Consider the following 12,361-nt stretch of genomic DNA (forward strand, 5'->3'; position numbering starts at 1 on the left):
AAAGTTCAATAAAAATTATCTGATTAAAAACATAACAAAAAAAACAGCAATGTATCTAAGCTCAATCATTGTCTATAGAGTCTTAAAGGGGTTGTCCACTACCGGATAACTGATGATCTATCCACCGGATAGATTATCAGTATATGATCTGTGGGGGTCTGACACCAGGACCCTGCATGGATGAGCTGCTCTGGTGGCCTGTGGGAACCGGATTTCTTTGCACAGTATGCAGTGTCCATGTTGGAAGCAGATGGCTCTGGTCACAGAATAGTGGCCAAGTTGCATTAATGCAGCTCTGTTCCTATTCAAGTGAATAGGAGCAGAGCTGCAGTTCTGCAGCACGGTCCGCCATGCAATGTACGGAGCCAACTGCTTCTGGCATGGACACTGCATCGACATCCGGTTCCCGCATGCCACCGGAGCAGCGGATTGATGCGGGGTCTGGGAGTCAGACCCCCACAGATCATATACTGATGACCTATCCACCAGATAGGTCATCAGTTGTCGGGTAGTGGACAACCCCTTTACTGGAGAAACAATAGTACTCACCTCACTGATATAAACTGATCTATAAACTTCTTGGTCAGCTTTAATGTGTTTGCACCAAACGAAGGCCCCCCCAGCTCTATAAAGTACAAGTAGTAAAGATCAATCAATTTCTCCACTCAAACAAAAAATGAATACAAAATTGGATTGGATCATTCTTTGATAGCATCTTTAAAGAGGGTGCAATTTACACACACAACAATTAATTGGACTTATTGGGTATGCTTCATACACAGGGGCAGATTTACTAATGTGATTGCGCCTAGACCTTGCCATAAAATGCTTCAAAATGTGGCGCATTTCTAGCGCATAATATTGCATCAAGTTTTAGACCTCTTTATGAAGTAAATGTGCCGAAAAGAACAGATGTTTGTGCACATAATAGACATTTTTTTCAAAGTGTCTTGAAACAGGGGTCATGGCTTAAAATGCCTAAACATGTGGCAAAGTTGTGCCAAAATTTGGCGTAAACTAAGGCAAACAAGAGGGGGTATAGGGAAGAGAAAATTGTGTAACATGCTTAGCAAGATACGCCAAATTTATCATACAGAATGCACCACTAAGATAAATGTGGATCATCTTCTGACTGCCTGGTCTAAATTTACGCAGTCTAAAAGTAAATCTGCCCCATACAGTTCAATATATGCAAAAGTGCCAGAGAAACAAATCGGGAATTTAAGAACAGACGTACGCCCATATTATGGCGTTAAAAGCCATATTTGCATAATAATTTGCGACTCGTCAGCTCGTACCTGGCATAGATTTCCCTGCAAGAACAGCCGGAGAAGCACCTAACTTATTAAGAGGCGTGCTTTACTCCAGTGCTCTTTAACCCCTTAACCCCTTTAGGACACAGCCTGTTTTGGCCTTGTGGACACAGATGATTTTTTCAAATCTGACATGTGTCACTTTATGTGGTAATAACTCCGGAACGCTTTTACCTATCCAAGCGATTCTGAGATCGTTTTCTCGTGACATATTGTACTTTATGTTAGTGAAAAAATTTGGTCGATAAATTCAATATTTATTTGTGAAAAACTTCAAATATTAGCAAAAATTTGCAAAAATTAAAAGTTTTCTAAATTTAAATGTGGTTGCTTGAAAAACAGATAGTAATATCACACAAAATAGTTACGAGTTAACATCCCCCATATGTCTACTTTATGTTTGCATCATTTTTTTTCACGTACTTTTATTTTTCTAGGACGTTACAAGGCTTAGCACTTTAGCAGCAATTTCTCATATTTTCAAGAAAATTTCAATTTTTTCAGGGACCAGTTCAGTTCTGAAGTGGCTTTGAGGGCCTTATATATTAGAAAGTCCCCATAAATCACCCCATTTTGAAAACGGCACCCCTCAAGGTATTCAAAACCACATTCAGAAAGTATTTTAACCCTTTAGGCGTTTCACAGGAATTAAGGCAAAGTAGAGGTGAAATTTACAAATTTCCTTTTTTTTGCCGAAATTCATTTGTAATAAAAAAAAATCTGTAACACAGAAGGTTTTACCAGAGAAACGCAACTCAATATTTATTGTCCAGATTCTGCAGATTTTAGAAATATCCAACATGTGGCCCTAGTGACATTTTTATTAACTTTTTTTTACTTTTTACACTTTATTTTTTTGTTTATTAACTTTTCTTTTACTTTTTACACTTTATTTTTTTGACCTGCAGCTCTGATCGCTGCTAGAATACATTACACTACCTAGCAGAGGCTGATCCTCATAGGCTTCCATACATGGCCGTTGCCTGGCCTCCGGATGCCATCACAAGCATCAGCAGCCCCCACGATTGTATGGGGGCTGCTGATGTGCTACAAACCCCCTACATGCGGAGAACGCAATCGAGCCCCGCATGTAATGGGTCAATTGCCGAAATCAGCGGTGATGAGCCGCTGATCGGCAACACTGGAGTGTCAGATGTCGGGGACAGCTGATCTCCAAGTTCCCGATGCACACCTTGTCGCCGACAGTGTGCATCGGGAACGACGCAGTGACTTCCTGTCACTCTGACAGGAAGCCTATCAGGACCAGCCGAAGGTTGGTCCTGATGGGCTTCCGTCCATGGCAGACACGGAAGCCATTGTTTGGCTTCCGTTTGCCATACTAACTATCGACAAACCGCGCGATTTCGGACCGGGGTCTGCCTATATGTTAGAAACCCCCAAAATTCGGCGATTGCAACCGATCGCCGAATTTAAAGGGTTAATTCGCCTAAATCAGCAGCAAAAGACTGCTGGTCGGCAAGAGTGGAGTGTCAGCTGTCAGCGACAGCTGGCCTCCCGGTTCCCGGTGCACACTGTCACCGACAGTGTGCACCGGGAAAAACTCAGTAACTGTACGTCCTTGTGCGGGAAGAAACCTCCCGCAACGATGTACAGTTACTTCTTCGTGCGGATAGGGGTTAAGGACGCAGCCTTGTTTTGGCCTTAAGGCTCAGAGCACATTTTTCAAATCTGACATATTTCATTTTAGGCAGCATGCCAGGTTTGAAGAGGTGTTGAGGTGCCAAAACAGTAGGAATCCCCTAATAGTGACCATATTTTGGAAACTACACCCCTCAAGGAATTCATTTATGGTAGTTGTTATCATTTTGACCACACAGTTTTTTCACAGCACCTATTTTAATTGGGCTGTGAAATTAAAAAAATTTCATTTTTTCCAATAAGATGTAATTTGTGATCAAAATTTCCTATTTTCACAGGGAACAAAATACCCCATTTTGTTGCCCAATTTGTCCTGAGTGCGGCAATACCCCATTTGTGGTGATAAACTGCCATTTGGGCCCATGGGAGGGCTCAGAAGGAAAGGAGCGCTATGTGTTTGTTGGAGTCCAGATTTTGCTGGATTGGTTTTTGGGTGCCATGTCGCATTTGCAGAGCCCCAAAGGTATCAAAGCAATGGAAACCCAACAGAAGTGACCCCATTTTGGAAACGACACCCCTCAAGGAATTCATATATGGTTGTTGTTACCATTTTGACCGCACAGTTTTTTTCACAGCACCTATTTGATTTGGGCTGTGAAATGAAAAAAATTTCATTTTTTCCAATAAGATGTCATTATTTATCAAAATTTCTTATTTTCACAGGGAACAAAATACTCCATTTTGAATATGAATTGTTATTTGCTGTATATTCTTAAAATGTTTCCTTTATTTGTCATCATATAAGGTTACGATTATATTGCACGGCCTGAAAAATCTGCAGTTTCTAAAGTGGCCTACCGTTTTTGAATTCAGAAATCTTGAGGGACATTTACATGGCGTAGGTATCTAACCATGCTTTTACATTGTAAATTTGACATCTGAACATCTCATTGATATGATTTTTGTTGGTTTTATGATTTAAGCTTCAATGTCGTATGTTGAATGCCATCTGGTGCATTGTTAGGCTTCATTCACATCTGCGTCAGGGCTCCGTTCATGGGTTCCATTGGAGCTTTCCGTCAGGGGAACCCATGAACGGAATCCAAACTGAAACCAACGGAATCCATAGGTTTCCATCACAATTGATTTCAATGGTGACGGATCTGGTACCAATGGTTTCCGTTTGTCACCGATGTGTAAGGGTTCCGTTGTTTTGATGGAATCAATAGCGCAGTCGACTACGGTATTGATTCTGTCAAAACAACGGAAACCTTACACATCAGTGACAAACGGAAACCATTTGCATCGGATCCGTCACCATTGAAATCAATGGTGATGCAAACGGAAGCCTATGGTTTCCGTTTGAATCAGTTTGGGGTCCCCTAACAGAAAGCTCAGACGGAACCCATGAACGGAGCCCTGACGCAGATGTGAATGAAGCCTTAGTGCACATTGTTGGACATCACGAAAAAATATAATATCAACAAACAACAATCAACAAAAATATTAAAAATGAAATACATTTGTCAGCTTGTGATTTAATTTTAAGTTGTTCAAGATGTTGTCTTTCTACAAATATTGATGTCATATTGTTAGTATATGCCATCAATATTCGTGGTGGTTAGACCTTTGTGCCCCCTGCTGGTTACACGTGGCAGAAACACTGTTCCTGTTTGCTCCACTGGGCTTTCTTTAAAGGCTTCATGGTCGTCCCATAATTGTCAATGGCTTATTTTGCCGTTTCAGAAAAAAGCAGGGAAAGTAAGACAACCTCCTGCTACTTTGTGCAGTCTGGAACATTTTAAATACAAAACACTGATATGTATAATTATGTATTTTTTAACACAATTAAGTATTATATTACCACACGTTTCTTAGGGAAAAAAAACATATTAATCTACTAATAACACATGAATACATAATTAATAACATGAGTATATGCAAATATATGTACTTAGAAGCTAATCGGAAATGTAAATAATCTGATCAAATATAATGAGTAAACCATGGTGTAAATATAATCTTACCCCCATACAAGGGATGAGTGAGGTAGTCGTGTTCTGTCAAGCAGTGTCCTGTTTTCAATGCTTGTTGTACAATGGGAAACTTCTCACTCTCCACACCCTAAACAATACAGCAAAACATTGAAAAAAACAGATATCAGAATACAATTATAAGTTTAGCGAGCATTATCTCACCAATGATGCAAGCAGCAATACCATTAGCTGTACCCCTCTACTATCCAGTTTTGTAAAGGGAAGGCTACTGTATCACAATACTTACCTAGAGTACCTATTGTTATAACATTTATTTGCATAAAATAGTAGTACGTGTGAAAATCAGTAGATGTGAATCAAATAATCTGTCTATTGTGAAACAGTAAATAGTAGACACGGAGGAAATGTGCATCTCTTCCTCAGCCTGTATTTGAGATGGCATGTTGTGAAAGTGGAGGGAGAGCAACAGAGGGGAGACAACACGGCTCTTATATCACATCATCAATTATATGTTTATCTTTGTCAATGCTGACTTTCCTGCAGCGATGAAGTATTGCTCATGCTTGTGCAGCCAATCACTGAGCTCAGCTGTGATCAGGGACAGGCTGTGCCGTGGGGTAGGGCAGCATGTGCCCCTGGGCCGGTCCCCCAGTAGATAGTTAGGGCCAGGGCCACGTTTTGGCGGCTCCAGTATTCAGCATAGCTATAACCATGGCCGCGCTTCCCCTTTAGGCCGTGTTCACACAAGGCGGATACGCTGTGTAAAAGCACGCAGCATATCCGTCCTCTGCACCGATGGGAGTTCCAGGCAAAAAAATGCACCAATCTGTGGTGCAGTTTTTCGCCCAGAATGTCCGCTGTGGAAAACTGCTACATTAACCAGCCGGCCTCCCAGGATGACGTTTCAGCCCAGGAGACCGCTGCAGCCTGTGATTGGCTGCAGTGGCGGTCACATGGGATGAAGCGTCATCCCAGGAGCCCGGTCCTCTGACATCATCCAGGCCGGCCTCCAGGGATGACGTTTCATTCATGTGACCGCCGCTACTGCCTGTGATTGGAGGAGGAGGCCGGCCCGGAGGAAGAAACACAGACTCCTAGGTAAGTATAGATATTTATTTTTTCAGAGTTGCGTCTTTTGTGCCGGAATCGCTGCGAACCAGCCGCAAAAAAAAATGCAACAACTGCTATTTGTTGCGGGTTTAACTTCCCCATTGAATTCAATGGGGAAAACCCGCAGCAAATATGCAGCAATTACGCAAATACAATTGACATGCTACGGAATAAAATTCTGCACCGCAGGTCCATTTGGGCTTTCTTTTTCCCACTTAGTATTTGTACAATCTCACCCACTTTGCTGCTACTGTATTCTGTTCCGTTTTTTACATCCGCAAATCCAGACGGGAAACACGCAGCAATTCCACTACATGTGGACAAGCCCTTAAGAAGTGAGTCCTGTATGTAGCAGACATGCTGCATGCTAGGCATGTCTTCTAGAACTCGCCTCCGACTCTGCGAGCCAGAGAGGAGCAGCAGAACCCGCCGCTGCGTGCGAGTGGCTTACTGGCTGCTTTGTTCTCAGTTCCCAGGTCTGGAGCAGAGCGGAACAGAGCAAAGTGGAGCAGGAGATCGAGGGGCGTGGCCGGTGAGCAATGTGAAATACTGAGCGCTGCTGAGCCTGCTGTCCACACTATCCAGGACCTTGCAAAGGATATTTATTTGCTGACGGCAACACTTTTGAAGGGGGGAGGGGGACTGACTGACTGCTATTGGCTGCTTGGTGAGAGGGTATGAAACTGCAAGGGGGGGGGTCTGACTGACTGATGAGGCCTCTATGGGAGGGATTATACTATAAGGGGGTCTCTTTCACTGCTAAGGGCTCTACGGGGAAATTATACTGTAAGAGGTCTCTGACTGCTGAGTGCTCTGTGGGGGGGTTAATACTATAAGGGGTTCTCTGACTGACTACTGAGGGCTCATGGGGTGGAATTATAATACAAGGGGGATCTGACTGACTACTGAGGTCTTTATAGGGGGAATTGTAAAGCAAAGGGGGTCTGACTGACTGCTAAATACTCTATGGGGGGATTGTACTGCAAGGGGGGTCTGACTGCTGATTGCTCCATGGAGGGATAATACTGTAAGGGGTCTTTGACTGACTGCTAAAATCTCTATGGCGGAATTACACTGCAACGGGGGTCTGACTGCTGAGGGCTCTATGGGGGAATTGTAATGCAAGGGGGGTCTGACTGACTGCTAAATACTCTATGGCGGAATTACACTGCAACGGGGGTCTGACTGCTGAGGGCTCTATGGGGGAATTGTAATGCAAGGGGGGTCTGACTGACTGCTAAATACTCTATGGGGGGATTGTACTGCAAGGGGGGTCTGACTGCTGACTGCTCTATGGAGGGATAATACTGTAAGGGATCTTTGACTGACTGCTAAGGGCTCTATGGGGGGATTACACTGTAAGGGGAGGCTGTGTGGCACTATATACAAGGAAGAACTGTGTGGCACTATATACAACGGAGGGCGCTTGTGGCACTATATATAAGGGAGGCTGGTGGCACTATATACAATAGGGGCTGTGTGGCACTATATACAAGGGAGGCTGTGTAACACTATATACAAGGGGGGAGGTTTGGTACTATATACAAGGGAGGGGCACTGTGTGCCACTATATACAAGGGAGGGGCACTGTGCAGCTCTATATACAAGGGAGCGGGCTGTGTGGCACTATATACAAGGAAGGGCTTTGTGGCACTATATACAAGGGGGACTGTGTGGCACTATATACAAGGGAGGGGGTTGTGTGGCACTATATAGAAGGGGGGCTGTGTGGCACTATATACAAGGGGTGCTGTGTGGTGCTACACATAAGGGGCGCTGTGTGGCACTATATACAAGGGAGGGGTGCTGTGTGGCAATACATACAATGGAGGGGCGCTGTGTGGTACTATATACAAGGGTGGGGGGACTGTGTTGCACTATATATAAGGGGGGCTTTGTGGCACTATATACAAGTGGGGCTGTGTGGCGCTATACACAAGATGGGGTTGTGTAGCACTATATACAAGGAAGGTTGCGTGGCACTATATACGCATGTAGCCATCTTTAACTTGATTCTGATAACTTGCTGCAGTGTGATATCACACAACAAAAGTAATTGAAAAGTCATTGAAAAAGTCAAGATAAGGGATCTATCCATTGTTTATTTAAAGAGGCTCTGTCACCAGTTTAAAGAGGCTCTGTCACCACATTATAAGTGGCCTATCTTCTAAAAAATGTGATCGGCGCTGTAATGTAGATTACAGCAGTTTTTTATTTAGAAAAAACTGTCATTTTTTATGGAGTTATGACCTATATTAGCTTTATGCTAATGAGTTTCTTAATGCCCAACTGGGCGTGTTTTACTTTTTGAACATGTGGGCGTTGTCGAGAGAAGTGTATGACTCTGATCAATCAGTGACCAATCAGCGTCATACACTTCTCTCCATTCATTTCTTCTGCACTTAGTGATCCTGCGTTGTTCACTATGTGCAGCCTCATACACACACACACTAACGTTTCTCAAGTGTCCTGACAATGAATAGACATTACCTCCAGCCAGGACGGGAAGTGTATTCAGAATCGCTATGTTTGTGGTTGATTTATAGCACAGCAGGCTTAGTCTCGCTGTAAATGAGAGTTTACAGCGTAATCTCGCGAGTTTGGCTCTATCTGAGCTTGGTGGTTTAAGTGGCTTGTGATAAAAGTGGAGTTCTAAAACCGGAGTTAAAAAGAGGAGTTAAAGCCCCAGTAAGTACTCTTCTTTCCTTTTACTTTGACAATTGTTCACTGTTTTGTTGTAACTCGGATAATGGATAGCAAGATTGGAGGTTTTCTTCAGTGCACAATTTGTCATATGTATGCAAGACTGGAGCCGGAGTTCCAGGGTGAATACCTATGTGGCAGATGTGAGCATGTTGTTCGCCTGGAAGCTCGCATTAGAGATCTGGAGGAGCAGAATGCAATACTGAGGAAGATAGACAATCTTGAGCTGAGCTTGCTGCTCACGGAGCATGCAGTTAGTGGGGTAGAACTGCAGGGTGAAGACATGGGTGAGCAGGATCAGGCAAGTAACTGGGTTAATGTATTTAGGGGCAGTAGAAAGGGGTCCAAGAAAAGGGAGGCCAATCCTGTTTCTGACATTCCAAGCAAAATTGCCAAGTTGGGTGATGATGCGAGGGTGTCGGTCTCAGAAATGGCAACCCTAGTGGATACTGATCTCCCTAACAGCCGGGAGAACAGCCCAGCTAGTAGTTGGCGGGATGGTAATGCAGGTAAGGCAAGACAATTGATAGTTGTAGGGGATTCTATAATCAGGACGACGGATAGAATAATTTGTCGCCAAGACCGCCTCAACCAAATGGTTTGCTGTCTCCCTGGTGCCAGGGTTCGGCATGTGGTGGAACAGGTGGACAAATTGCTGGGAGGGGCTGGTGATGATCCAGCTGTCGTGCTCCATGTGGGTACCAACGACAGAATAAATGGTAGGTCGGGGAGCCTTAAGAATAATTTTAAAGAACTAGGCTACAAGCTGAAGGTAAGGACCTCCAAGGTTGTATTCTCAGGAATAGTGCCTGTGCCATGCGCATCACAGGAAAGACAGCGGGAGCTCAGGGAGTTAAATGCATGGCTTAAGTCTTGGTGTAGAGGAGAAGGCTTTGGGTTCCTAGAGCAATGGGCTGACTTTTCATTGGGGTACAAACTGTATTCTGCTGATGATTTGCACCTAAATGGAAGGGGGTCCGCTGTGCTGGGGGAGAGAATTCTAGCTGGGGTGGCAGAGTATTTAAACTAGGGCTGAGGGAGGCCAATGTAGAAAATAAAGGGGTAGTTAGGTTAGAGAGAGGTCAGACTATATTGGTGGGGGGAGAAACAGACTGTGGGGAGAGCACTAGGCAAAAAGATAAGGAGATCCTTTCGTTACAAAACAGCAGTGAAAATAAAAATGCCCAAATAATGTCAAATAATCACATTTCTTATACTGAAAGTGAAACATTCAGAGGCAAGTTACAGTGAATGTTCACAAATGCCAGAAGTCTAGCAAGCAAAATGGAGGAGCTGGAGGCCTTGGTACTGGAAGAAAATATAGATATAGTTCGTGTTGCTGAAACATGGCTGGACTCTTCACATGATTGGGCTGTAAATCTACAGGGTTTTAAACTGTTTCGGAAAGACAGGGCGAATAGGAAAGGTGGTGGTGTATGTCTGTATGTGAGAAGCGATATGAAGTTGAGTGTGAATGAGACATTAGAGGGTGAAGATTGTGAGGAGGTTGAAACCTTGTGGGTGGAATTACAAAGGGAGGTAAACACTGAAAAAATTACTTTTGGTGTAATCTACAGACCCCCCCCCAATATAACTGAGGAGATGGAAGGTCATCTATATAAACAGATGGAGCGGGCTGCACAGGCTGGTACTGTAGTGATAATGGGAGATTTTAATTACCGGGATATTAATTGGTGTCATGGTTCGGCTTCAACTGCAAAGGGGAGACATTTCCTCAACCTGTTGCAGGAAAATTTTATGGGTCAGTTTGTGGAAAACCCGACTAGAGGTGAAGCTCTGTTGGATCTGGTCATTTCTAATAATGCAGAGCTTGTTGGGAACGTCAATGTTCGTGAAAACCTCGGTAACCGTGATCATAATATAGTTATATTTTACATATACTGTAAAATACAAACACAGGCTGGGAGGGCAAAAACACTTAATTTTAAGAAGGCCAATTTCCCCAGGATGAGGGCTGCAATTCAAGATATAGACTGGGGAGAACTGATGTCAAATAATGGTACAAATGATAAATGGGAGATTTTCAAATCTAATTTGGGAAATTATAGTGCAAAATTGATTCCTATAGGTAACAAGTATAAACGACTAAAATTAAACCCTACATGGCTTACACCTTCTGTAAAAAGGGCAATATATGACAAAAAAAGGGCATTTGAAAAATACAAATCTGAGGGTACAGCTGTAGCCTTTATAAAATATAAATAGCTTAATAAAGTCTGTAAAAAGGTAATAAAATCAGCAAAAATAAAAAAAATATTCAAGTATATAAATGCAAAAAAGCCAAGGTCTGAACATGTGGGACACCTAGATAGTGGTAATGGGGAGTTGGTCACAGGGTGTCAAGGGAAGGCAGAGTTACTAAATGGGTTCTTCAGCTCTGTATATACAACAGAAGAAAGAGCAGCTGATGTAGCCGGTGCCAGTGCTGTTAATATATCAGTTGATATACTGAATTGGATGAATGTAGATATGGTGCAAGCTAAATTAAGTAAAATAAACGTACACAAGGCCCCGGGACCAGATGGGATTCACCCTAGAGTTCTTAAGGAGCTTAGTTCAGTTATTTCTGTCCCCCTCTTCATAATATTTAGAGATTCTCTAGTGACTGGTATAGTGCCAAGGGACTGGCGCAGGGCAAATGTGGTGCCTATTTTCAAAAAGGGCTCTAGGTCTTCTCTGGGTAATTATAGACCAGTAAGCTTAACATCCATTGTCGGGAAAATGTTTGAGGGGCTATTGAGGGACTATATACAGGATTATGTGACAAAAAATAGTATTGTAAGTGACAGCCAGCACGGTTTTACTAAGGACAGAAGTTGTCAAACTAACCTGATTTTGTTTTTATGAAGAGGTGAGCAGAAGCCTAGACAGAGGGGCCGCTGTGGATGTAGTGTTTTTGGACTTTGCAAAGGCATTTGACACTGTCCCTGATAGACGTCTAATGGGTAAATTAAGTACTATAGGTTTAGAAAGTATCGTTTGTAATTGGATTGAGAATTGGCTCAAGAACAGTATTCAGAGAGTTGTGGTCAATGATTCCTACTGTGAATGGTCCCTGGTTATAAGTGGTGTACCCCAGGGTTCAGTGCTGGGATCACTATTATTCAACTTATTTATTAATGATATAGAGGATGGGATTAATAGCACTATTTCTATTTTTGCAAATGACACCAAGCTATGTAATAATGTTCCGTCTATGTTCAGACTATGGAATATGTTCGTGAATTTCAAGCGGATTTGAACACACTAGGTGTTTGGGCGTCCACTTGGCAAATTAAGTTTAATGTAGATAAATGTAAAGTTATTCATCTGGGTACCAACAACCTGCATGCATCATATGTCCTAGGGGGAGCTTCACTGAGGGATTCACTTGTTGAGAAGGATCTGGGTGTACTTGTAAATCATAAACTAAATAACAGCATGCAATGTCAATCAGCTGCTTCAAGGGCCAGCAAGATATTGTCGTGTATTAACAGAGGCATGGACTCGCGGGACAGGGATGTAATATTACCAATTTACAAAGCATTAGTTAGGCCTCCTCTAGAATATGCAGTTCAGTTCTGGGCTACAGTTCATAGAAAGGATGCCCTGGAGTTGGAAAAAATACAAAGAATAGCA

General features: G+C 43.0%; 1 protein-coding gene across 1 annotated transcript in view; it reads right to left on the reverse strand.

The window, feature by feature from the left end:
• The window catches only part of LOC142663961 (L-threonine ammonia-lyase-like), a 94,654-nt gene that overhangs the window by 40,892 nt on the left and 41,401 nt on the right, over positions 1-12,361 (reverse strand). The window contains exons 8-9 of the mRNA XM_075842814.1: positions 4,940-5,036; positions 550-625 (exon numbers count right to left, since the gene is read on the reverse strand). Of these exons, the coding sequence (XP_075698929.1) occupies positions 550-625; positions 4,940-5,036 (173 nt within the window). The remainder of the gene's footprint in view (positions 1-549; positions 626-4,939; positions 5,037-12,361) is intronic.

This window comes from Rhinoderma darwinii, chromosome 11 (assembly GCF_050947455.1).
Source record: "Rhinoderma darwinii isolate aRhiDar2 chromosome 11, aRhiDar2.hap1, whole genome shotgun sequence".
In the NCBI taxonomy this organism is placed as follows: Eukaryota; Metazoa; Chordata; class Amphibia; order Anura; family Rhinodermatidae; genus Rhinoderma; species Rhinoderma darwinii.